General features: G+C 38.1%; 2 protein-coding genes, 12 non-coding genes and 1 pseudogene across 14 annotated transcripts; 12 read left to right on the forward strand and 3 right to left on the reverse strand.

The window, feature by feature from the left end:
* Positions 1–3,727: 3,727 nt before the first annotated feature.
* LOC113307280 lies at positions 3,728–3,924 on the forward strand. Its single transcript, XR_003339076.1, has one exon. It is a non-coding gene; the product is annotated as a U2 spliceosomal RNA (small nuclear RNA).
* A 22-nt stretch (positions 3,925–3,946) lies between these two features.
* LOC113307322 lies at positions 3,947–4,137 on the forward strand. Its single transcript, XR_003339109.1, has one exon. It is a non-coding gene; the product is annotated as a U2 spliceosomal RNA (small nuclear RNA).
* A 2,157-nt stretch (positions 4,138–6,294) lies between these two features.
* On the forward strand, positions 6,295–6,413 carry LOC113307007. The gene has a single exon (XR_003338977.1). It is a non-coding gene; the product is annotated as a U5 spliceosomal RNA (small nuclear RNA).
* A 1,072-nt stretch (positions 6,414–7,485) lies between these two features.
* Positions 7,486–7,641, forward strand: LOC113307388. The gene has a single exon (XR_003339159.1). It is a non-coding gene; the product is annotated as a U4 spliceosomal RNA (small nuclear RNA).
* A 1,330-nt stretch (positions 7,642–8,971) lies between these two features.
* On the forward strand, positions 8,972–9,169 carry LOC113307142. Its single transcript, XR_003339049.1, has one exon. It is a non-coding gene; the product is annotated as a U2 spliceosomal RNA (small nuclear RNA).
* Positions 9,170–13,120: 3,951 nt separating this feature from the next.
* Positions 13,121–13,317, forward strand: LOC113307269. Its single transcript, XR_003339071.1, has one exon. It is a non-coding gene; the product is annotated as a U2 spliceosomal RNA (small nuclear RNA).
* A 22-nt stretch (positions 13,318–13,339) lies between these two features.
* LOC113307302 lies at positions 13,340–13,518 on the forward strand (annotated as a pseudogene).
* A 639-nt stretch (positions 13,519–14,157) lies between these two features.
* TRNAG-ACC lies at positions 14,158–14,228 on the reverse strand. The gene has a single exon. It is a non-coding gene; the product is annotated as a tRNA-Gly (tRNA).
* Positions 14,229–15,678: 1,450 nt separating this feature from the next.
* On the forward strand, positions 15,679–15,799 carry LOC113307012. Its single transcript, XR_003338982.1, has one exon. It is a non-coding gene; the product is annotated as a U5 spliceosomal RNA (small nuclear RNA).
* Positions 15,800–16,870: 1,071 nt separating this feature from the next.
* On the forward strand, positions 16,871–17,026 carry LOC113307389. The gene has a single exon (XR_003339160.1). It is a non-coding gene; the product is annotated as a U4 spliceosomal RNA (small nuclear RNA).
* Positions 17,027–18,309: 1,283 nt separating this feature from the next.
* On the forward strand, positions 18,310–18,507 carry LOC113307153. The gene has a single exon (XR_003339053.1). It is a non-coding gene; the product is annotated as a U2 spliceosomal RNA (small nuclear RNA).
* A 1,570-nt stretch (positions 18,508–20,077) lies between these two features.
* LOC113306246 (GDSL esterase/lipase At5g03980-like) lies at positions 20,078–21,073 on the reverse strand. Its single transcript, XM_026555205.1, has one exon. The coding sequence runs from the start codon at positions 21,071–21,073 to the stop codon at positions 20,078–20,080; it is 996 nt and encodes a 331-aa protein (XP_026410990.1).
* Positions 21,074–22,442: 1,369 nt separating this feature from the next.
* On the forward strand, positions 22,443–22,639 carry LOC113307210. Its single transcript, XR_003339064.1, has one exon. It is a non-coding gene; the product is annotated as a U2 spliceosomal RNA (small nuclear RNA).
* Positions 22,640–24,322: 1,683 nt separating this feature from the next.
* Positions 24,323–25,318, reverse strand: LOC113306248 (GDSL esterase/lipase At5g03980-like). Its single transcript, XM_026555206.1, has one exon. It carries the CDS (start codon positions 25,316–25,318, stop codon positions 24,323–24,325), a length of 996 nt encoding a protein of 331 aa, XP_026410991.1.
* Positions 25,319–26,700: 1,382 nt separating this feature from the next.
* Positions 26,701–26,898, forward strand: LOC113307164. Its single transcript, XR_003339056.1, has one exon. It is a non-coding gene; the product is annotated as a U2 spliceosomal RNA (small nuclear RNA).
* The last annotated feature ends 153 nt before the right edge of the window (positions 26,899–27,051 follow it).

The raw sequence follows: 27,051 nt of genomic DNA on the forward strand, positions 1-27,051 counted from the left end.
CGGATTCTTACTACCTCGACTTAAACTCACAGTGAATTGCTTCTTAAACTTTGTCAAAGGATGACTAGCAATCTGCATAACTTTTCCTCATCAAGCAATTCAAATTGATCACCGTACTGATCTATCATAAAACTGCAACTTCTCATCATTAATTTTGGAATTTTTTATCGTTAAATTAAAATTGTTCCCAAACAGCAAAGGGCACACATGCATGTATTTTTGTGTATGCAAATTTACATGTATGTATTACTGGTGGTAGCTAGGGAAAACATTATATGTAGATGAAATTTACAAGTTAGGATTTGGTCTGATTGAGTGTCCTTGCTTCTTGTTTAACTTGTATGATCCGTAGAAGTAAGATACGAGATACGAATCCCCAAAGTCCTAAAGCCAATGACATCCCTTTTTCTCCTGCAAATTTCTCATGGAAGGCTATCACCCCTGCAATTTGCGTGACAGGAATGGTCGTCGCGCACATGATTCCAGCAAAGAGAGATGAAGTGCATAAGATAATTCCGAATCTTCCAAGAAGTGCCAGTTGCCAAACCACCACGTTTGAAGCCAACACCGCGTAATACGTTTTCTCTCCCAATTCGAAGTTTCTCCCTTCTCTTTGCATTGCCTGATTAAGCAAATAATCATTTATTTAGTTCGCAAGCGCTACTTAGTAACTGTCGTTGTATGTCTGAACTGAGAATATGTGTCTGTTTGCACATATACTATAATCATATTTATGTCAGCTACTTCCAAAAATAAATAAATTTAACCATCAAAACTGAAATATATAAGCCGTCTTCCTTCAAATTGCTTGTGTGTTACTCCATTCGTGCGTTATTTTAAATAGCTGTGATTCTTTCAAATGATTGAATGGGTTCCATTAGATATTATACTTGTGTGAGTTGTTTGTGTGTCACAAGTATTTGTGCTTGTGTGTAAAGAGTGTGTGAGGTCAACTTGTATGATTAGTATTAAAGGCTTTGTAATAATCCTGTGAGGGTTAACTCTAAAATCAATAAAGAAAACTAAAGTTCTCTCAGGGTATTACTCCTTCGATCCTGATCCATTCTTATCAATTCGAAATTCATAGTTTTTACTCAATCGATAACGTTTAAGAATAAGAATTCAACACTACCCCATAATCGTTATGAATAAAAATACCATTACATTAAAGAGTAAGAGAAAATACACAAAGAATGCTGTTTAACTGAGTATCATTTACTGACATAAGAATTACAAGGACCATCAATTTAGAACAACACCGCTTGGACTCTAAAAATATTAATACATCCGTTAATTATCTTTTTACTTGATTAGTATGTTCTTGCACAACATATATTGAGTCTTCCTACATCACACAATACAATCTATAAGGTAGATTGAGTTTTGGATACACAAAACTTTCACTTCTAGCAGTGATGATCGCTTCTGCCATAAATTTGTTAGCCTCTTGGGTCAGATGATTCTCGTCTGAGTGAATGTATTTTTTAGGATTAGAACATATACTGCAGTAGCATCACCACCTTTATTTCCACCACAAGTTTTCCTTAGACTCTTGAAGAGAGCTATAAACGCCTTATAGTAATCAGCAAATACAATCTGAACCTAAGGGTGTTGGCTGCTTAGCTCCATAAGTGCCTGGTTTAGACGGTTGTTGTGAAGGTCAGAGAGACGGTTGAAACTTCTTAGACACCTGTATGGGTGAACCTTGCTCGATGGAATTTTTTCTTGGAACTTCTGCAAGTAAGTTGGTTGGCATCCAAAGGGTAAATTTCCATGAACCATAACGTTCCTAGCACCGGCTTGAAACATTCTGGCTACGGAATTTATGATCGATTCAACAACTATAGGTACGAGAGCCTCTTCCACCTCCCTCACCTTTATACCCTCCGAGAGGGAATGAAAGTAGTCCCTACTTCCGAATTCCTCCACCAAGAAAACTGCATGACGTAGCTTCTTCCAACACTCCTGACGGTTGGAGCAGATAGACGATAGATGTGTCACGAACTGATCAACTTGTTTGTTGACAGAATTTTTGGTTGTAAAATACGTGTCGAGCGCAGTTGAACCTTTCTACTGCAAAGTCTGCTCCATAAACAAACTTCCCATCTTTCTTGTTTGCTGCATATGGTTTCGGAGATGGAAGACGAAAAGCCGAGGATATATAATCTACCACTTCATAATTTCCAGTAACCTATGACAGCGTACCAAAGTTATATATGGAGGTGAAGGGACACCCTATCACCATGGTAGTGTCCTCGCTATCATCAGCGTTAACACTTAAACATGTACCCAAAAGCAACATGAAAAATACAGTCCGACAAAAGCGGAACATCCTGGCTGCCATTCTTGAGCTTGAGAAAGAAAAATAAAATCTGAGAACTTTTGGGATAGAGAAAAAGACCGAGACTGCGAATATTTGGTATGAGACTTAAAGAGAGGTGTGGTTGAGTATTTATAGGCTTACAGAAGTTGGCTTCTTTTAGGATGGATTCCCTAATACTGAACCGACTTTGAATTCCTAGTGCAGTTTGGATTCATTTTATTACTTGAAAAAGAACTTAATTAGTTTATGATTAGGAAATCTTACTTTACTTAATATGACAGAGTTCTGAAAAGCGAGTCAGTATATTATTTTGAGAAAAACATCATACATACCTGATGGACAAAGGGATAATAGTGCACCGCATCCCGAGTACCTCTTCAGTTCAGAGTTCCCATCTCAGAAAATATATAGCTTCTGAATGAGAATGCAAACAACAGGTGTTAGGCCGCTTCCAGAGGATAAGCTAAGAAAGAGAAAGAGCTATAATCACGGCATGCCTTGATATCTTCATTGGTTACTCCTACATTCATAAAAGAAACATACTCCATATATTGCTTCGTGCCATTTTCAATCCCAGAATACCCAGCAGTTAATCAAGGTGCAACGAATACCTTTGGTTCTGGAGGCCGCTGATTCAAGAACGTCACTGTGGTCTTTGACCATTCTCAAAATTCTAGACTTTTCCATTATAGGTATGAAGAGAATATAATCAGTTGATTACTATATAGTAGTGACTAATGTAATTTCATGTTTCTCCTTGAATAAGACTTGTAAAAGAAACTTACCACCCTTGGAGTTTGTCACTAGAAGTTTGTAACTCTCTAAAACCATGTAGAGTTAATGATGTTCTTTTCTAATTCCATCTTTGGGAACTGATGGAGAGGCTTAATTCTTTGTGAACTGTAGAGTTAATGATGTTCTGGTTTTCACAATTTCGCCACTGGATGGTCTCTGCAGATGCATTCTTTATCAATCTGATAGGGAGTTGTTTTAAAAGTTTCTCTGGAATCTATTCTCTTCAATCCACCAGGGCTTGAACTCACTCTATTGATCAAGCTGGTTTAAGGTCATTGGTCTTCTGATATGCAGCAGTATATGGCAAAAGTTTCCGCTATGCTTTTACTCTTCTTTTGCAAATATTTTTTTAACAACGGAACCCTAAGTTATCTGCACTAGGATTATTCTTACCAGTCCCACCATCCTACAAATTATATCCATGAGAAGTTGGTTGAATTTTAAGCTATGTGAACCTCGCTGTTTCTGTGTGAAGTCACAAAGATAACATGGAAGGCCATGACTAATCCTAGGTAAAGGGAGCTTAAAATTTAGTCCCACAGTGGTTAACTTCAGAGGGCTGAAGGAAACTGGCCACTATAAACAGCGAAGTTCTGGAGGGGATTAAGCATACCTTTCTCGGCCTTTTGGCTAAGATCAAGTGTGGTATCTTTTCTTATCGGTTTAATACTGATATGTGAGCCATCTGCTCACACGATATTAAATTAATTTTTTTCATGGGGGAATTCCCATCACAACAGCTTGTTGCTGGGGTTCTCAAGCGTCGCCTCTTCGTTGCACTACTGCAAAGGCCTGGCGCACCCCCACCAAATGTATAGGGCAAGAAGCATACTTTTCTCAGCCTTTTGGCTACGATAAAGTGTAGTATCTGTTCTTATCAGTCTAGTACTGATATGTGAGCCATCGGCTCACACGATATTAGATTAATTTTTTTCATGGGGGAGTTCCGATCAGTTTCTCAAGCGTCTCTCAAGCATCGCCTCTGCTTTGCACTACTGCAAAGGCCTGGCGCACCCCCACCAAATATAAAAGCTAACCTTTTGTGAATGATAAACCTACCTGGAAACTAAACGCCCTGTCGAAGTTTATCTTTCGCGTAACTAGTTCAGCTGCGGTTTCAAATTTGCAACATGGTAACTGAAAGTTTAAACTTCTTTGATATCCTGCCTCATTCTCATACTAGATTTTACACTTGTCAGTAACACCTTATTACCTCCTACTGTAACTGTCAAACATCTTAATGGACGATTGAATTTGGGATTTTTCATCAAGCCTATTTGATTTTTGATTTATATGTTGTACAAGTTAAGCCAAAATTGTTGTTTCTAATTTTTTTTGAAGGGTATAGTCTAAAGCTTTAGACTAGCTAGGTTGTCTGCGCTTGGGGCAGTGATGCAACTAATGCTGTAATACCCAAGGCGCGTTTATTGCTGATTGAAAACTATTTCCAAATCCTCTCAACGGCCTTGATAATAAACTTTTAAATTTAAAATTCACGGACCTTAACTAGTTCTGCTCTATGTAAACAGGACTCCTCCTACCACGATGGACTGTCCCATGCAACAGTCATCGATTTGCAATTTCAATCCTTCTAAAAACCAAACAACAAACCGTCCTGAAAATCAGAGAGAGACAAAAAAAAAGTTTAAAAAAGAATGCACCAGCCGGGAATCGGACCCAGATCTGTACCGTGGTAGGTACTATTCTACCACTAGACCACTGGTGCCGAATCTATCACCTTTCCAATTATTAGCACTTCGTAGGTCTACTGACAAAAACCCATTACAGACTTGCACTAACCTTCACGGTACAAAGAAGGAAGCTACTTCTTGTGTTAGAAGTTCGACTCTATGGCGAGGAATAGACATGAGAATACATGGGAGGAAAAGACAAACAACGGGTAAGAATCAAAGGGAATTTGACCATATGGTGAAACAGTGGTGGAATCAAAGTCTTATTCACGGGGATGTTCCTGAAAATAATTTGCCCCTAAGCGAACAGATTTTTTTGTCCCTATAGAGGACCAACAACATATTTTTTTTGTGTACGGCTAGAATGTCACTAATATGTGAGGCGGCCTTCGGCCGCGGAGAATTTTTCTGAACGAATCGCATAGTTTGTAATTTTGATTTACAAATAGAATACTACTACAAAATAGACAACTAAAAGTTAAAATGAAAAAATATCAATAATCAAAAATGACCATGAAGAAAATTTATAGTTTATATAACAAACATGGAAGATGATTAAAGTCGTAAAACAATTTTTTTTGCTTTTAAACAAAAAAAAAATCTACTTTAAATAGTCTATTGTTGGTGGATATTAGTACTAAACTATCATATGGTAATGGGCGATGGGAAGGAAAAAGAGGAGGAGGCAGTACCAGCCTCTCAGGGAAGAGAATGAAAAAGATGGAGAAAGAAACTAAAAATGTTTCTATTAAACTATTTACATACATCATTTTTAGTCCTTCAAATTAATGCAAGTAATAATTTAGTCCATCTTCATTCTTTATTTAATGAAAACCCCCATCAGAAATGGGCCTTTTGTTTCCCCAGGGCCGTTGTTGCCTGCAAGTGGGGCTTACCCTGCTTGCCTATCAGGCCCGGCCCTCATCTCGAGTCTTTTATTAGGTTCTAGCTATACCTCATGAATTGAACTTCCGGTGCTGAATTATTAGGAAGGTAATGTTTCTTTCACTGTCACCTTGGAAGCAGAATGAGCACATTTAGGAACTTTGAAGCGCATTTGGTTAGCAAGTCCAGAAAATCAACTTGGACTAGTCCCACAGTAGAAATCCGCTCAAAATGGTTTGTACAAGCGGCATACGCCTATTTTTGAAGGGTTTGCATAGGCAGTCAACACAAAAGCGAATTATTCTTCCACCTTAGAATACCATGTGCTGCTGATTATAAGGGGGTACGCTTGTTTTTGGAGACTTCAGGAACCCAATAATTTCCAAAAAGAAACTTTTCATTTCTAAGGCATGGCTTTAAAATTCATAATGAAAGTTTTTGCAGTATACCTCTGCAATGGTCATGGAATGGATTATGTGACTCGGAACCGATAACTTTAAATCTCGTGAAAGTAATTAGTCCCACAAGGACCAGAAAGCACAACCCCACTAAAAATACCTCCTATATAACTAGCGCTGGATTCCCCTTACTGATTCACGGATCCGTGCGGTAAGCACAAAGCGAACTATTCTTTCGCCTTTTACTAAAGAATACCGTGTGCTTGCCGTTTATAAGCGGCATACGCCTATTTTTGGAGGGTTTCTCTTTGTTTAGAGGAGCCCAACAATATTCAAAACAAATCTTTTACTGGTCTCTATGCCTTGGATAAACCCTATGGTCAGTTCAGGCGGCATTTTGTATGGTTCCTCTGCACCTTATTCTCTCCAAGAGTTGGCAACCGGAGAATACCAGTGTCAGGAGGAGTGCTCGTATTGTGTTCAACTTGCAAGTGATGTAGGATACTAGTACCGGGTTTCCAAATCTGAAAGGAGCCATTATGCTTTACAGTGGATGTATCTAAGGTATTCAGATCAGTATTACTTCTCAATGTTGAATGAAAAACCATATGTTGATGTTATTAGTAACGCTAGCCTCACAAACCCAGCTCCATTCCTGAACAAGAACTGGATTACTAGATTGTTTAGTGATTAAAGTCGTTATTGATAGTTCTAATCGTTTTCTATTTGCCACTGGTTCAACCGATTACATAGGATTTAATAATGTTGTGGAATGGTCCAATGTACACCAAATCTGACACCAAGTGTCTTAGATCAGCTCTTGGGCTAAAGTTCTTTCTAAATGTTGATGTTCTTACACACCACGGGCTAAAGTTCTTTCTCCAAGTTGTGCTTTAGATTTGGGATTTATACATTTTATGGTGAGAATATGTATACTACTCCAATATGATTACCTCCTCCAACTCTGCAATTTCCAGTGAATTCAACTTTCTGTAACTCATATACAGAAACTAAGCGACCATACCCTGACTGGCAACTTAGATACACTAAGTATGTATACTTAGAACCAACCCATTTTCATCTGAGATCCTATTGAAAAACCTTCCCCACAAATTCAAACACTGAATACCGTTAAGTAAATTACCAAATTAAATTCGAACTTCCTCATAAACCACTCAGTTTCTAGTAACTCCAACCATGAGTAACTAACATGCATAAAACATGGATTTTTCTAACTTCATCATGAACTATTTAGCATTCCAAACATAATACTACACGACCATTAGAACCGAAAGTGTAAAAAATGACAATTATTAGATCCATATTGTCCAAGTCGAGTTAGGGACATGAATGAAGGTAATATAAATCCCAGTTGATACAGAGCTTGGAACCTATCTTTGCGCTTGGGGCAATGACGCAGCTAATGAGGTAATAACCGAGGCGCGTCAATTGCTGGTTGAAAACTATTTCCAAACCCCCTCCTCGGCCTTGGGTCTCCCAGGGCCGTCGAGAATTTCTGGAAGGGCTCCCTCTAATCAAGGGTAAAGCCCTACAATACTTAACTAAAAATTTTAATTTTAGGAGAAAAAGTCCTTCGATTGTTCTTGTTTGTGGTATTACGGACCTGTACAAACTAAAGCTTACTAATAACTGGATACAAACAAATACATACAGAAAACAAACATTAAAACTTATTATCTATATCTAGCTACTTGGGCAGTTTCATCATCAATCCGGTTCCTACCAGTAGTCCTGTTGAATAAACAAAATTCTCTTGTAGAATGGATTTTCCTACGAAGTTAACTATTCTTTTCCGATTCCTGACTAGTTATGTTTGTGATTCAGTCACCCAAAAGACATAAACATCCCGGTTTTGTGATAGTTATCTACTTATCTTTGGGAAAAGAGTGTACGCCTTCCTAATGCCAAAAAAAAAAACTCAACTCAACTCACATTTTTGATTTGCAAACTGGGACACTCATAATTGCAGGACTCTGTCTAATTCAGCTTTTCATTTCAGGTGTTACACATTTTGATTGATTTTATGGTCCTTTCAGCACAATCTCAACCTAAAGAAATAGGTCTCAGCCATAAGATCTGAGCTCATTCAACAACAACCAAGGCCCAGCTAAACAATCAAAATCAGTTTCACTTTCTAGAGAAAGATTACAAAAGAGAGTACCCCTAACAGATTCTCAAAAATAGAGAAAGATTACAAAAGAGAGTACCCCTAACAGATTCTCAAAAATATATTTTCAACCAGGTAAAAAACAACAATTTAATAGTGCATATAACTTTAATTTTACAATATTTTCCAAACAAGAACTCCCTTGCTCAACATGCTCCAAATCCTATCATGCATGGGGTTCATTAGGTGCATGCAGCATGTTAAAATAAATCGTATCGTTGTTAGTACTTAATCTCTTCTCTCGGTTTTGTTTGGTCAGGGGAAGAGTCCAAGCCGCCGGAGATGACATGGGTTTTTGTGTCAATAGAATTAGTTAGTTATTGATCGACTTAATGGGATTGGTTAGTTCTTTGTTCTGGTTGCTGCACCAATTAGCGCCATCTGTGGTGTATGTTGTGGATGGTAGTGTTGATGATTGACCCTTCTTCAGAAAGTAACTTGCTTCGGGAAGAAAAATACATCACAGTGTTCACACAATTGTGCGAGATAAAAAATCTTCCAATATTTCAAGTTACAATTTAGTTGTAATGCTTCGACAAATTATCAAGATACTACTACTTCCACAATGTCCCAAGAAAACTCAACTCATCTAAGGCAGTAAACTATAACATTTAGTCCCACATAGACTGGTCTAGAGCAGAGGCATCGAAACAAGACAATATAAAAGAGGAAGCTTATACAGAGATCAAGCATACCTTTCTCGGCCTTTTGGCTAAGATCAAGTGTAGTATCTGTTCTTATCAGTTTAATATCTGATATGTGAGCCATCGGCTCACACGATATTAAATTAATTTTTTTCATGGGGGAGTTCCCATCACACCAGCTTGCTGCTGGGGTTCTCACGCGTCGCCTCTGCGTTGCACTACTGCAAAGGCCTGGCGCACCCCCACCAATTCTAATTTTAAGCTTTCAGCATAAGCAAGAGTTAATGATATTGCCAGCAGCCTGTTGTTGCTGTTCTCTGAGCTATCGTTTGCAAGTTTATCTTGCTGCCATAACCAAACTAGGCATGTTCTGACCCAAACTTTCGGTTTTCCTCAACTGTGAGCTAAGTGGATTATGGTTCTTCTAGTATTTTGTCTTCAAACATCTCCACCAAAAAATATTTAAGTCTGTACAATGCGGATTCTTACTACCTCGACTTAAACTCACAGTGAATTGCTTCTTAAACTTTGTCAAAGGATGACTAGCAATCTGCATAACTTTTCCTCATCAAGCAATTCAAATTGATCACCGTACTGATCTATCATAAAACTGCAACTTCTCATCATTAATTTTGGAATTTTTTATCGTTAAATTAAAATTGTTCCCAAACAGCAAAGGGCACACATGCATGTATTTTTGTGTATGCAAATTTACATGTATGTATTACTGGTGGTAGCTAGGGAAAACATTATATGTAGATGAAATTTACAAGTTAGGATTTGGTTTGATTGAGTGTCCTTGCTTCTTGTTTAACTTGTATGATCCGTAGAAGTAAGATACGAATCCCCAAAGTCCTAAAGCCAATGACATCCCTTTTTCTCCTGCAAATTTCTCATGGAAGGCTATCACCCCTGCAATTTGCGTGACAGGAATGGTCGTCGCGCACATGATTCCATCAAAGAGAGATGAAGTGCATAAGATAATTCCGAATCTTCCAAGAAGTGCCAGTTTCCAAACCACCACGTTTGAAGCCAACACCGCGTAATACGTTTTCTCTCCCAATTCGAAGTTTCTCCCTTCTCTTTGCATTGCCTGATCAAGCAAATAATCATTTATTTAGTTCGCAAACTACTTAGTAACTGTCGTTGTATGTCTGAACTGAGAATATGTGTCTGTTTGCACATATACTATAATCATATTTATGTCAGCTACTTCCAAAAATAAATAAATTTAACCATCAAAACTGAAAAATATATAAGCCGTCTTCCTTCAAATTGCTTGTGTGTTACTCCATTCGTGCGTTATTTTAAATATTTGTGATTCTTTCAAATGATTGAATGGGTTCTATAAGATATTATACTTGTGTGAGTTGTTCGTGTGTCACAAGTATTTGTGCTTGTGTGTAAAGAGTGTGTGAGGTCAACTGTATGATTAGTATTAAAGGCTTTGTAATAATCCTGTGAAGGTTAACTCTAAAATCAATAAAGAAAACTAAAGTTCTCTCATGGTATCACTCCTTCGATCCTGAGCCATTCTTATAAATTCGAAATTCATAGTTTTTACTCAATCGATGACGTTTAAGAATAAGAATTCAACACTACCCCATAATCGTTATGAATAAAAATACCATTACATTAAAGAGTAAGAGAAAATACACAAAGAATGCTGTTTAACTGAGTATCATTTACTGACATAAGAATTACAAGGACCATCAATTTAGAACAACACCGCTTGGACTCTAAAAATATTAATACATCCGTTAATTATCTTTTTACTTGATTAGTATGTTCTTGCACAACATATATTGAGTCTTCCTACATCACACAATACAATCTATAAGGTAGATTGAGTTTTGGATACACAAAACTTTCACTTCTAGCAGTGATGATCGCTTCTGCCATAAATTTGTTAGCCTTTTGGGTCAGATGATTCTCGTCTGAGTGAATGTATTTTTTAGGATCAGAACATACTGCAGTAGCATCACCACCTTTATTTCCACCACAAGTTTTCCTTAGACTCTTGAGGAGAGCTATAAACGCCTTATAGTAATCAGCAAATACAATCTGAACCTAAGGGTGTTGGATGCTTAGATCCATAAGTGCCTGGTTTAGACGGTTGTTGTGAAGGTCAGAGAGACGGTTGAAACTTCTTAGACACCTGTATGAGTCAACCTTGCTCGATGGACTTTTTTCTTGGAACTTCTGCAAGTAAGTTGTTTGGCATCCAAAGGGTAAATTTCCATGAACCATAACGTTCGTAGCACCGGCTTGAATCAGTCTGGCTACGGAATTTATGATCGATTCAACAACTATAGGTACGAGAGCCTCTTCCACCTCCCTCACCTTTATACCCTCCGAGAGGGAATGAAAGTAGTCCCTGCTTCCGAATTCCTCCACCAAGAAAACTGCATGACGTAGCTTCTTCCAACACTCCTGACGGTTGGAGCAGATAAACGATAGATGTGTCACGAACTGATCAACTTGTTTGTTGACATAATTTTTGGTTGTAAAATACGTGTCGAGCGCAGTTGAAACTTTCTACTGCAAAGTCTGCTCCATAAACAAACTTCCCATCTTTCTTGTTTGCTGCATATGGTTTTGGAGATGGAAGACGAAAAGCTGAGGATATATAATCTACCACTTCATAATTTCCAGTAACCTTTGACAGCGTACCAAAGTTATATATGGAGGTGAAGGGACACCCTATCACCATGGTAGTGTCCTCGCTATTATCAGCGTTAACACTTAAAGATGTACCCAAAAGCAACATGAAAAATACATTCCGACAAAAGCGGAACATCCTGGCTGCCATTCTTGAGCTTGAGAAAGAAAAATAAAATCTGAGAACTTTTGGGATAGAGAAAAAGACCGAGACTGCGAATATTTGGTATGAGACTTAAAGAGAGGTGTGGTTGAGTATTTATAGGCTTACAGAAGTTGGCTTCTTTTAGGATGGATTCCCTAATACTGAACCGACTTTGAATTCCTAGTGCAGTTTGGATTCATTTTATTACTTGAAAAAGAACTTAATTAGTTTATGATTAGGAAATCTTACTTTACTTAATATGATAGAGTTCTGAAAAGTGAGTCAGTATATTATTTTGAGAAAAACATCATACATACCTGATGGACAAAGGGATAATAGTGCACCGCAGCCCGAGTACCTCTTCAGTTCAGAGTTCCCATCTCAGAAAATATATAGCTTCTGAATGAGAATGCAAACAACAGGTGTTAGGCCGCTTCCAGAGGATAAGCTAAGAAAGAGAAAGAGCTATAATCACGGCATGCCTTGATATCTTCATTGGTTACTCCTACATTCATAAAAGAAACATACTCCATATATTGCTTCGTGCCATTTTCAATCCCAGAATACCCAGCAGTTAATCAAGGTGCAACGAATACCTTTGGTTCTGGAGGCCGCTAATTCAAGAACGTCACTGTGGTCTTTGACCATTCTCAAAATTCTAGACTTTTCCATTATAGGTATGAAGAGAATATAATCAGTTGATTACTATATAGTAGTGACTAATGTAATTTCATGTTTCTCCTTGAATAAGACTTGTAAAAGAAACTTACCACCCTTGGAGTTTGTCACTAGAAGTTTGTAACTCTCTAAAACCATGTAGAGTTAATGATGTTCTTTTTTAATTCCATCTTTGGGAACTGATGGAGAGGCTTAATTCTTTGTGAACTGTAGAGTTAATGATGTTCTGGTTTTCGCAATTTCGCCACTGGAAGGTCTCTGCAGATGCATTCTTTATCAATCTGATAGGGAGTTGTTTTAAAAGTTTCTCTGGAATCTATTCTCTTCAATCCACCAGAGCTTGAACTCACTCTATTGATCAAGCTGGTTTAAGGTCATTGGTCTTCTGATATGCAGCAGTATATGGAAAAAGTTTCCGCTATGCTTTTACTCTTCTTTTGGAAATATTTTTTTAACAACGGAACACCTAAGTTATCTGCACTAGGAGTATTCTTACCAGTCCCACCATCCTACAAATTATATCCATGAGAAGTTGGTTGAATTTTAAGCTATGTGAACCTTGCTGTTTCTGTGTGAAGTCACAAAGATAACATGGAAGGCCATGACTAATCCTAGGTAAAGGGAGCTTAAAATTTAGTCCCACAGTGGTTAACTTCAGAGGGCTGAAGGAAACTGGCCTGTATAAACAACGAAGTTCTGGAGGGGATTAAGCATACCTTTCTCGGCCTTTTGACTAAGATCAAGTGTGGTATCTTTTCTTATCAGTTTAATACTGATATGTGAGCCATCGGCTCACACGATATTAAATTAATTTTTTTCATGGGGGAATTCCTATCAAAACAGCTTGTTGCTGGGGTTCTCAAGCGTCGCCTCTTCGTTGCACTACTGCAAAGGCCTGGCGCACCCCCACCAAATGTATAGGGCAAGAAGCATACGTTTCTCAGCCTTTTGGCTACGATCAAGTGTAGTATCTGTTCTTATCAGTCTAATACTGATATGTGAGCCATCGGCTCACACGATATTAAATTAATTTTTTTCATGGGGGAGTTCCGATCAGTTTCTCAAGCGTCGCCTCTGCTTTGCACTACTGAAAGGCCTGGCGCACCCCCACCAAATGTCAAAGCTAACCTTTTGTGAATGATAAACCAACCTGGAAACTGAACGCCCTGTCGAAGTTTATCTTTCGCGTAACTAGTTCAGCTGCGGTTTCAAATTTGCAACATGGTAACTGAAAGTTTAAACTTCTTTGATATCCTGCCTCATTCTCATACTAGATTTTACACTTGTCAGTAACACCTTATTACCTCCTACTGTAACTGTCAAACATCTTAATGGACGATTGAATTTGGGATTTTTCATCAAGACTATTTGATTTTTGATTTATATGTTGTACAAGTTAAGCCAAAATTGTTGTTTCTAATTTTTTTTTGAAGGGTATAATCTAAAGCTTTAGACTAGCTAGGTTGTCTGCGCTTGGGGCAGTGATGCAACTAATGCTGTAATACCCAAGGCGCGTTTATTGCTGATTGAAAACTATTTCCAAATCCTCTCAACGGCCTTGATAATAAACTTTTAAATTTAAAATTCACGGACCTTAACTAGTTCTGCTCTATGTAAACAGGACTCCTCCTACCACGATGGACTGTCCCATGCAACAGTCATCGATTTGCAATTTCAATCCTTCTAAAAACCAAACAACAAACCGTCCTGAAAATCAGAGAGAGACAAAAAAAAAAGTTTAAAAAAGAATGCACCAGCCGGGAATCGGACCCAGATCTGTACCGTGGTAGGGTACTATTCTACCACTAGACCACTGGTGCCGAATCTATCACCTTTCCAATTATTAGCACTTCGTAGGTCTACTGACAAAAACCATTACAGACTTGCACTAACCTTCACGGTACAAAGAAGGAAGCTACTTCGTGTGTTAGAAGTTCGACTCTATGGTGAGGAATAGACATGAGAATACATAGGTAGGAAAAGACAAACAATGGGGAAGAATCAAAGGGAATTTGACCATATGGTGAAACAGTGGTGGAATCAAAGTATTATTCACGGGGCCGTTCCTGAAAATAATTTGCCCCTAAGCGAACAGATTTTTTTGTCCCTATAGAGGACCAACAACTTATTTTATTTGTGTACGGCTAGAATGTCACTAATATGTAAGGCGGCCTTCGGCCGCGGAGAATTTTTCTGAACGAACCGCATAGTTTGTAATTTTGATTTACAAATAGAATACTACTACAAAATAGACAACTAAAAGTTAAAATGAAAAAATATCAATAATCAAAAATGACCATGAAGAAAATTTATAGTTTATATAACAAACATGGAAGATGATTTAAGTCGTAAAACAATATTTTTTTGCTTTTAAACAAAAAAAAAATCTACTTTAAATAGTCTATTGTTGGTGGATATTAGTACTAAACTATCATATGGTAATGGGCGATGGGAAGGAAAAAGAGGAGGAGGCAGTACCAGCCTCTCAGGGAAGAAAATTAAAAAGATGGAGAAAGAAACTAAAAATGTTTCTATTAAACTATTTACATACATCATTTTTAGTCCTTCAAATTAATGCAAGTAATAATTTAGTCCATCTTCCTTCTTTATTTAATGAAAACCCCCATCAGAAATGGGCCTTTTGTTTCCCCAGGGCCGTTGTTGCCTGCAAGTGGGGCTTACCCTGCTTGCCTATCAGGCCCGGCCCTCATCTCGAGTCTTTTATTAGGTTCTAGCTATACCTCATGAATTGAACTTCCGGTGCTGAATTATTAGGAAGGTAACGTTTCTTTCACTGTCACCTTGGAAGCAGAATGAGCACATTTAGGAACTTTGAAGCGCGTTTGGTTAGCAAGTCCAGAAAATCAACTTGGACTAGTCCCACAGTACAAATCCTCTCAAAATGGTTTGTACAAGAGGCATACGCCTATTTTTGAAGGGTTTGCATAGGCAGTCAACACAAAAGCGAATTATTCTTCCACCTTAGAATACCATGTGCTGCTGATTATAAGGGGGTACGCTTGTTTTTGGAGACTTCAGGAACCCAATAATTTTCAAAAAGAAACTTTTCATTTCTAAGGCATGGCTTTAAAATTCATAATGAAAGTTTTTGCAGTATACCTATGCAATGGTCATGGAATGGATTATGTGACTCGGAACCGATAACTTTAAATATCGTGAAAGTAATTAGTCCCACAAGGACCAGAAAGCACAACCCCACTAAAAATAACTCCTATATAACTAGCGCTGGATTCCCCTTACTGATTCACGGAGCCGTGCGGTAAGCACAGAGCGAACTATTCTTTCGCCTTTTACTAAAGAATACCGTGTGCTAGCCGTTTATAAGCGGCATACGCCTATTTTTGGGGGGTTTCTCTTTGTTTAGAGGAGCCCAACAATATTCAAAACAAATCTTTTAATGGTCTCTATGCCTTGGATAAACCCTATGGTCAGTTCAGGCGGCATTTTGTATGGTTCCTCTGCACCTTATTCTCTCCAAGAGTTGGCAACCGGAGAATACCAGTGTCAGGAGGAGTGCTCGTATTGTGTTCAACTTGCAAGTGATGAAGGATACTAGTACCGGGTTTCCAAATCTGAAAGGAGCCATTATGCTTTACAGTGGATGTATCTAAGGTATTCAGATCAGTATTACTTCTCAATGTTGAATGAAAAACCATATGTTGATGTTATTAGTAACGCTAGCCTCACAAACCCAGCTCCATTCCTGAACAAGAACTGGATTACTAGATTGTTTAGTGATTAAAGTCGTTATTGATAGTTCTAATCGTTTTCTATTTGCCACTGGTTCAACCGATTACATAGGATTTAATAATGTTGTGGAATGGTCCAATGTACACCAAATCTGACACCAAGTGTCTTAGATCAGCTCTTGGGCTAAAGTTATTTCTAAATATTGATGTTCTTACACACCACGGGCTAAAGTTCTTTCTCCAAGTTGTGCTTTAGATTTGGGATTTATACATTTTATGGTGAGAATATGTATACTACTCCAATATGATTACCTCCTCCAACTCTGCAATTTCCAGTGAATTCAACTTTCTGTAACTCATATACAGAAACTAAGCGACCATACCCTGACTGGCAACTTAGATACACTAAGTATGTATACTTAGAACCAACCCATTTTCATCTGAGATCCTATTGAAAAACCTTCCCCACAAATTCAAACACTGAATACCGTTAAGTAAATTACCAAATTAAATTCGAACTTCCTCATAAACCACTCAGTTTCTAGTAACTCCAACCATGAGTAACTAACATGCATAAAACATGGATTTTTCTAACTTCATCATGAACTATTTAGCATTCCAAACATAATACTACACGACCATTAGAACCGAAAGTGTAAAAAATGACAATTATTAGATCCATATTGTCCAAGTCGAGTTAGGGACATGAATGAAGGTAATATAAATCCCAGTTGATACAGAGCTTGGAACCTATCTTTGCGCTTGGGGCAATGACGCAGCTAATGAGGTAATAACCGAGGCGCGTCAATTGCTGGTTGAAAACTATTTCCAAACCCCCTCCTCGGCCTTGGGTCTCCCAGGGCCGTCGAGAATTTCTGGAAGGGCTCCCTCTAATCAAGGGTAAAGCCCTACAATACTTAACTAAAAATTTTAATTTTAGGAGAAAAAGTCCTTCGATTGTTCTTGTTTGTGGTATTACGGACCTGTACAAACTAAAGCTTACTAATAACTGGATACAAACAAATACATACAGAAAACAAACATTAAAACTTATTATCTATATCTAGCTACTTGGGCAGTTTCATCATCAATCCGGTTCCTACCAGTAGTCCTGTTGAATAAACAAAATTCTCTTGTAGAATGGATTTTCCTACGAAGTTAACTATTCTTTTCTGATTCCTGACTAGTTATGTTTGTGATTCAGTCACTCAAAAGACATAAACATCCCGGTTTTGTGATAGTTATCTACTTATCTTTGGGAAAAGAGTGTACGCCTTCCTAATGCCAAAAAAAAAACTCAACTCAACTCACATTTTTGATTTGCAAACTGGGACACTCATAATTGCAGGACTCTGTCTAATTCAGCTTTTCATTTCAGGTGTTACACATTTTGATTGATTTTATGGTCCTTTCAGCACAATCTCAACCTAAAGAAATAGGTCTCAGCCATAAGATCTGAGCTCATTCAACAACAACCAAGGCTCAGCTAAACAATCAAAATCAGTTTCACTTTCTAGAGAAAGATTACAAAAGAGAGTACCCCTAACAGATTCTCAAAAATATATTTTCAACCAGGTAAAAAACAACAATTTAATAGTGCATATAACTTTAATTTAACAATATTTGCCAAACAAGAACTCCCTTGCTCAACATGCTCCAAATCCTATCATGCATGGGGTTCATTAGGTGCATGCAACATGTTAAAATAAATCGTATCGTTGTTAGTACTTAATCTCTTCTCTCGGTTTTGTTTGGTCAGGGGAAGAGTCCAAGCCGCCGGAGATGACATGGGTTTTTGTGTCAATAGAATTAGTTAGTTATTGATCGACTTAATGGGATTGGTTAGTTCTTTGTTCTGGTTGCTGCACCAATTAGCGCCATCTGTGGTGTATGTTGTGGATGGTAGTGTTGATGATTGACCCTCCTTCAGAAAGTAACTTGATTCGGGAAGAAAAATACATCACAGTGTTCACACAATTGTGCGAGATAAAAAATCTTCCAATATTTCAAGTTACAATTTAGTTGTAATGCTTCGACAAATTATCAAGCTACTACTACTTCCACAATGTCCCAAGAAAACTCAACTCATCTAAGGCAGTAAACTATAACATTTAGTCCCACATAGACTGGTCTAGAGCAGAGGCATCGAAACAAGACAATATAAAAGAGGAAGCTTATACAGAGATCAAGCATACCTTTCTCGGCCTTTTGGCTAAGATCAAGTGTAGTATCTGTTCTTATCAGTTTAATATCTGATATGTGAGCCATCGGCTCACACGATATTAAATTAATTTTTTTCATGGGGGAGTTCCCATCACACCAGCTTGCTGCTGGGGTTCTCACGCGTCGCCTCTGCGTTGCACTACTGCAAAGGCCTGGCGCACCCCCACCAATTCTAATTTTAAGCTTTCAGCATAAGCAAGGGTTAATGATATTGCCAGCAGCCTGTTGTTGCTGTTCTCTGAGCTATCGTTTGCAAGTTTATCTTGCTGCCATAACCAAACTAGGCCTGTTCTGACCCAAACTTTCGGTTTTCCTCAACTGTGAGCTAAGTGGATTATGGTTCTTCTAGTATTTTGTCTTCAAACATCTCCACCAAAAAATATTTAAGTCTGTACAATGCGGATTCTTACTACCTCGACTTAAACTCACAGTGAATTGCTTCTTAAACTTTGTCAAAGGATGACTAGCAATCTGCATAACTTTTCCTCATCAAGCAATTCAAATTGATCACCGTACTGATCTATCATAAAACTGCAACTTCTCATCATTAATTTTGGAATTTTTTATCGTTAAATTAAAATTGTTCCCAAACAGCAAAGGGCACACATGCATGTATTTTTGTGTATGCAAATTTACATGTATGTATTACTGGTGGTAGCTAGGGAAAACATTATATGTAGATGAAATTTACAAGTTAGGATTTGGTCTGATTGAGTGTCCTTGCTTCTTGTTTAACTTGTATGATCCGTAGAAGTAAGATACGAATCCCCAAAGTCCTAAAGCCAATGACATCCCTTTTTCTCCTGCAAATTTCTCATGGAAGGCTATCACCCCTGCAATTTGCGTGACAGGAATGGTCGTCGCGCACATGATTCCAGCAAAGAGAGATGAAGTGCATAAGATAATTCCGAATCTTCCAAGAAGTGCCAGTTTCCAAACCACCACGTTTGAAGCCAACACCGCGTAATACGTTTTCTCTCCCAATTCGAAGTTTCTCCCTTCTCTTTGCATTGCCTGATTAAGCAAATAATCATTTATTTAGTTCGCAAGCTACTTAGTAACTGTCGTTGTATGTCTGAACTGAGAATATGTGTCTGTTTGCACATATACTATAATCATATTTATGTCAGCTACTTCCAAAAATAAATAAATTTAACCATCAAAACTGAAAAATATATAAGCCGTCTTCCTTCAAATTGCTTGTGTGTTACTCCATTCGTGCGTTATTTTAAATATTTGTGATTCTTTCAAATGATTGAATGGGTTCTATTAGATATTATAAATGTGTGAGTTGTTCGTGTGTCACAAGTAGTTGTGCTTGTGTGTAAAGAGTGTGTGAGGTCAACTGTATGATTAGTATTAAAGGCTTTGTAATAATCCTGTGAAGGTTAACTCTAAAATCAATAAAGAAAACTAAAGTTCTCTCATGGTATCACTCCTTCGATCCTGAGCCATTCTTATAAATTCGAAATTCATAGTTTTTACTCAATCGATGACGTTTAAGAATAAGAATTCAACACTACCCCATAATCGTTATGAATAAAAATACCATTACATTAAAGAGTAAGAGAAAATACACAAAGAATGCTGTTTAACTGAGTATCATTTACTGACATAAGAACTACAAGGAACATCAATTTAGAACACCACCGCTTGGACTCTAGAAATATTAATACACCCTTTAGTTATCTTTTTATTTGATCAGCCTGTTCTTGCACAACATATCTTGAGTCTGCCTACATCACACAATGCGATCTATAAGGTAGATTGAGTTTTGGATACACGAAACTTTCACTTCCAGCAGTGATGATCGCTTCTGCCATAAATTTGTTAGCCTCTTGGGTCAGATGATTCTCGTCTGAGTGAATGTATTTTTTAGGATCAGAACACACTGCAGTAGCATCACCACCTTTACTTCCACCACAAGTTTTCCTTAGACTCTTGAGGAGGGCTATAAACGCCTTATAGTAATCAGCAAATACAATCTGAACCCGAGGGTGCTGGCTGCTTAGCTCCATAAGTGCCTGGTTTAGACAGTTGTTGTGAAGGTCAGAGAGATGGTTGAAACTTCTTAGACACCTGTATGAGTGAACCTTGCTCGATGGACTTTTGTCTTGGAACTTCTGCAAGTAAGTTGGTTGGCATCCAAAGGGTAAATTTCCATGAACCCTAACGTTCCTAGCACCGGATTGAATCAGTCTGGTTACGGAATTTATGATCGATTCAATAACTTTAGGTACGAGAGCCTCTTCCACCTCCCTCACCTTTATACCCTCCGAGAAGGCATGAAAGTAGTCCCTGCTTCCGAATTCCTCCACCAAGAAAACTGCATGACGTAGCTTCTTCCAACACTCCTGACGGTTGGAGCAGATAGATGATATATGTGTCACGAACTGATCAACTTGTTTGCTGACAGAATTGTTGGTTGTAAAATATGTGTCGAGCGCAGTTGAACCTTCTACTGCAAAGTCTGCTCCATAAACAAACTTCCCATCTTTCTTGTTTCCTGCATATGGTTTCGGAGATGGAAGACGAAAAGCTGAGGATATATAATCTACCACTTCATAACTTCCAGTAACCTTTGACAGCGTACCAAAATTATATATGGAGGTGAAGGGACACCCTATCACCATGGTAGTGTCCTCGCTATCATCAGCGTTAACACTTAAAGATGTACCCAAAAGCAACATGAAAAATACAGTCCGACAAAAGCGGAACATCCTGGCTGCCATTCTTGAGCTTGAGAAAGAAAAAAAAATCTGAGAACTTTTGGGAGAGAGAAAAAGATCGAGACTGCGAATATTTGGTATGAGACTTAAAGGGAGGTGTGGTTGAGTATTTATAGGCTTACAGAAGTTGGCTTCTTTTAGGATTCCCTAATACTGAACCGACTTTGAATTCCTAGTGCAGTTTGGATTCATTTTATTACTTGAAAAAGAACTTAATTAGTTTATGATCAGGAAATCTTACTTTACTTAATATGATAGAGTTCTGAAAAGCGAGTCAGTATATTATTTTGAGAAAAACATCATACACACCTGACGGACAAAGGGATAATAGTGCACCGCAGCCCGAGTACCTCTTCAGTTCAGGGTTCCCATCTCAGAAAATATATAGCTCCTGAATGGGAATGCAAACAACAGGTGTTAGGCCACTTCCAGAGGATAAGCTAAGAAAGAGAAAGAGCTGTAATCACGGCATGCCTTGATATCTTCATTGGTTACTCCTACATTCATAAAATAAACATACTCCATATATTGCTTCGTTCCATTTTCAATCCCAGAATACCCAGCAGTTAATCAAGCTGCAACGAATACCTTTGGTTCTGGAGGCCGCTGATTCAAGAACGTCATTGTGGTCTTTGACCATTCTCAAAATTCTAGACTTTTCCATTATAGGTATGAAGAGAATATAATCAGTTGATTACTGTATAGTAGTGACTAATGTAATTTCATGTTTCTCCTTGAATAAGACTTGTAAAAGAAACTTACCACCCTTGGATTTTGTCACTAGAAGTTTGTAACTCTCTAAAACCATGTAGAGTTAATGATGTTATTTTTTAATTCCACCTTTGTGAACTGATGGAGAGGCTTAATTCTTTGTGAACTGTAGAGTTAATGATGTTCTGGTTTTCGCAATTTCGCCACTAGAAGGTCTCTGCAGATGCATTCTTTATCAATGTTGTTTTAAAAGTTTCTCTGGAATCTATTCTCTTCAATTCACCAGAGCTTGAACTCACTCTATTGATCAAGCTGGTTTAAGGTCATTGGTCTTCTGATATGTAGCAGTATATGGCCAAAGTTTCCGCTATGCTTTTACTCTTCTTTTGCAAATATTTTTTTAACAACGGAACACCTAAGTTATCTACACTAGGAGTATTCTTACCAGTCCCACCATCCTACAAATTATATCCATGAGAAGTTGGTTGAATTTTAAGTTATGTGAACCTCGTTGTTTCTGTGTGAAGTCACAAAGATAACGTGGAAGGCCATGACTAATCCTAGGTAAAGGGAGCTTAAAATATAGTCCCACAGTGGTTAACTTCATAGGGCTGAAGGAAACTGGCAAGTATAATCAGCGAAGTTCTGGAGGGCATTAAGCATACCTTTCTCGGCCTTTTGGCTAAGATCAAGTGTAGTATCTTTTCTTATCAGTTTAATATCTGATATGTGAGCCGTCGGCTCACACGATATTAAATTAATTTTTTTCATGGGGAATTCCCATCACAGCAGCTTGCTGCTGGGGTTCTCAAGCGTCGCCTCTGCGTTGCACTACTGCAAAGGCCTGGCGCACCCCCACCATTCCTTATCTTTTGAACTTTTGAGCATCACAGTAGATGTTATGAGCGATTTTGTTGAATTGTTGTTGTCATTTTCTGACCTTCCAGTTCTTTGGAAGGGGATCTGCAAGCAAGTGCATCCATTACCAAACTCCCATCTGTAAAACTGCTTTACAATGGCTTATTATGGCCTCCTCAGACCCCTCCTCGACTTAAACCGATACCCTAAACTTAGGGTGAATTGTTTCTTATGATTTTTGGATAGTCTTAATTGATTACTACGATGTTGTAGCCTAAAACCTGCAGCTTCTCATCATTCAAGTGAATGAAGCATTTTTGTGTCAATGAACTCGCAGGATAAATTGTAGCTTACAAACCTCAGAATAAAATCGAGTATATAGTCCAGTTGAAAGGAGCGATTTATTGAATGGATTTCTTAATCAAAGGGGGTACCCGTATATAAGAAATATAAAGACTAGCCATTGCTAGGTTAGTAGTGACTACCATTGCACTTTAATAGTGTGGTCGTCTAATCATCAAATGAACTTGGATTTCTGTTGCCAAACACTCTTTATATTCGAAGGGCACAAATACATGTATTTATATGTATGTATAATTACTAGTGGTAGTAGAAGCTAGAAAAAAAGAACTATTCACAAGCTATTATTTGGTCTAATAGGGTGACGGCCTTGCTTCTTGTTTAACTTGTATGATCTGTAGAAGTAAGATATGAATCCCCAAAGTCCTAAAGCCAATGACATACCTTTTTCTCCTGCAAATTTCTCATGGAAGGCTATCACCCCTGCAATTTGCGTGACAGGAATGGTCGTCGCGCCCATGATTCCAGCAAAGAGAGATGAAGTGCATAAGATAATTCCGAATCTTCCAAGAAGTGCCAGTTGCCAAACCACCACGTTTGAAGCCAACACCGCGTAATACGTTTTCTCTCCCAATTCGAAGTTTCTCCCTTCTCTTTGCATTGCCTTATTAAGCAAATAATCATTTATTTAGTTCGCAAGCTACTTAGTAATTGTCGTTGTATGTCTGAACTGAGAATATGTGTCTGTTTGCACATATACTATAATCATATTTATGTCAGCTACTTCCAAAAATAAATAAATTTAACCATCAAAACTGAAAAAAATATATAGGCCGTCTTCCTTCAAATTGCTTGTGTGTTACTCCATTCGTGCGTTATTTTAAATAGCTGTGATTCTTTCAAATGATTGAATGGGTTCTATTAGATACTTGTGTGAGTTGTTTGTGTGTCACAAGTATTTGTGCTTGTGTGTAAAGAGTGTGTGAGGTCAACTGTATGATTAGTATTAAAGGCTTTGTAATAATGCTGTGAAGGTTAACTCTAAAATCAATAAAGAAAACTAAAGTTCTCTCATGGTGTCACTCCTTCGATCCTGAGCCCTTCTTTTCAATTCGAAATTCATAGTTTTTACTCAATCGATAACGTTTAAGAATAAGAATTCAATACTACCCCATAATCGTTATGAATAAAAATACCATTACATTAAAGAGTAAGAGAAAATACACAAACAATGTTGTTTAACTGAGTATCATTTACTGACATAAGAACTACAAGGAACATCAATTTAGAACAACACCGCTTGGACTCTAGAAATATTAATACACCCTTTAGTTATCTTTTTAATTGATCAGTCTACTCTTCCACAACATATCTTGAGTCTGCCTACATCACACAATGCCATCTATAAGGTAGATTGAGTTTTGGATACACGAAACTTTCACTTCCAGCAGTGACGATCGCTTCTGCCATAAATTTGTTAGCCTCTTGGGTCAGATGATTCTCGTCTGAGTGAATGTATTTTTTAGGATCAGAACATACTGCAGTAGCATCACCACATTTACTTCCACCACAAGTTTTCCTTAGACTCTTGAGGAGGGCTACAAACGCCTTATAGTAATCAGCAAATACAATCTGAACCCGAGGGTGCTGGCTGCTTAGATCCATAAGTGCCTGGTTTAGACGGTTGTTGTGAAGGTCAGTGAGACGGTTGAAACTTCTTAGACACCTGTATGAGTGAACCTTGCTCGATGGACTTTTTTCTTGGAACTTCTGCAAGTAAGTTGGTTGGCATCCAAAGGGTCTATTTCCATGAACCATAACGTTCCTAGCACCGGCTTGAATCAGTATGGTTACGGAATTTATGATCGATTCAACAACTTTAGGTACGAGAGCCTCTTCCACATCCCTCACCTTTATACCCTCCGAGAGGGCATGAAAGTAGTCCCTGCTTCCGAATTCCTCCACCAAGAAAACTGCATGATGTAGCTTCTTCCAACACTCCTGACGGTTGGAGCAGATAGACAATAGATGTGTCACGAACTGATCAACTTGTTTGCTGACATAATTGTTGGTTGTAAAATACGTGTCGAGCGCAGTTGAACCTTCTACTGCAAAGTCTGCTCCATAAACAAACTTTCCATCTTTCTTGTTTGCTGCATATGGTTTCGGAGATGGAAGACGAAAAGCTGAGGATATATAATCTACCACTTCATAATTTCCAGTAACCTTTGACAGCGTACCAAAGTTATATATGGAGGTGAAGGGACACCCTATCACCATGGTAGTGTCCTCGCTATTATCAGCGTTAACACTTAAAGATGTACCCAAAAGCAACATGAAAAATACAGTCCGACAAAAGCGGAACATCCTGGGTGCCATTCTTGAGCTTGAGAAAGAAAAAAAATCTGAGAACTTTTGGGAGAGAGAAAAAGATCGAGACTATGAATATTTGGTATGAGACTTAAAGAGAGGTGTGGTTGAGTATTTATAGGCTTACAGAAGTTGACTTCTTTTAGGACGGATTCCCTAATACTGTACCGACTTTGAATTCCTAGTGCAGTTTGGATTCATTTTATTACTTGAAAAAGAACTTAATTAGTTTATGATAAGGAAATCTTACTTTACTTAATATGACAGAGTTCTGAAAAGCGAGTCAGTATATTATTTTGAGAAAAACATCATACAGACCTGACGGCCAAAGGGATAATAGTGCACCTCAGCCCGAGTACCTCTTCAGTTCAGGGTTCCCATCTCAGAAAATATATAGCTCCTGAATGGGAATGCAAACAACAGGTGTTAAGCCACTTCCAGAGGATAAGCTAAGAAAGAGAAAGAGCTGTAATCACGGCATGCCTTGATATCTTCATTGGTTACTCCAACATTTATAAAAGAAACATACTCCATATATTGCTTCGTGCCATTTTCAATCCCAGAATACCCAGAAGTTAATCAACCTGCAACGAATACCTTTGGTTCTGGAGGCCGCTGATTCAAGAACGTCATTGTGGTCTTTGACCATTCTCAAAATTCTAGACTTTTCCATTATAGGTATGAAGAGAATATAATCAGTTGATTACTGTATAGTAGTGACTAATGTAATTTCATGTTTCTCCTTGAATAAGACTTGTAAAAGAAACTTACCACCCTTGGATTTTGTCACTAGAAGTTTGTAACTCTCTAAAACCATGTAGAGTTAATGATGTTCTTTTTTAATTCCACCTTTGTGAACTGATGGAGAGGCTTAATTTTTTGTGAACTGTAGAGTTAATGATGTTCTGGTTTTCGCAATTTCGCCACTGGAAGGTCTCTGCAGATGCATTCTTTATCAATCTGATAGGGAGTTGTTTTAAAAGTTTCTCTGGAATCTATTCTCTTCAATCCACCAGAGCTTGAACTCACTCTATTGATCAAGATGGTTTAAGGTCATTGGTCTTCTGATATGCAGCAGTATATGGCCAAAGTTTCCGCTATGCTTTTACTCTTCTTTTGCAAATATTTTTTTAACAACGGAACACCTAAGTTATCTGCACTAGGAGTATTCTTACCAGTCCCACCATCCTACAAATTATATCCATGAGAAGTTGGTTGAATTTTAAGCTATGTGAACCTCGTTGTTTCTGTGTGAAGTCACAAAGATAACGTGGAAGGCCATGACTAATCCTAGGTAAAGGGAGCTTAAAATTTAGTCCGACAGTGGTTAACTTCAGAGGGCTGAAGGAAACTGGCCAGTATAAACAACGAAGTTCTGGAGGGGATTAAGCATACCTTTCTCGGCCTTTTGGCTAAGATCAAGTGTAGTATCTGTTCTTATCAGTTTAATATCTGATATGTGAGCCATCGGCTCACACGATATTAAATTAATTTTTTTCATGGGGGAATTCCCATCACAGCAGCTTGCTGTTGGGGTTCTCAAGCGTCTCCTCTGTGTTGCACTACTGCAAAGGCCTGGCGCACCCCCACCAATCCTTATCTTTTGAACTTTTGAGCATCACAGTAGATGTTATGAGCGATTTTTTTGAATTGTTGTTGTCATTTTCTGACCTTCCTGTTCTTTGGAAGGGGATCTGCAAGCAACTGCATCCATTACCAAACTCCCATCTGTAAAACTGCTT

Source organism: Papaver somniferum, chromosome 8 (assembly GCF_003573695.1).
Source record: "Papaver somniferum cultivar HN1 chromosome 8, ASM357369v1, whole genome shotgun sequence".
Taxonomy (NCBI): Eukaryota; Viridiplantae; Streptophyta; class Magnoliopsida; order Ranunculales; family Papaveraceae; genus Papaver; species Papaver somniferum.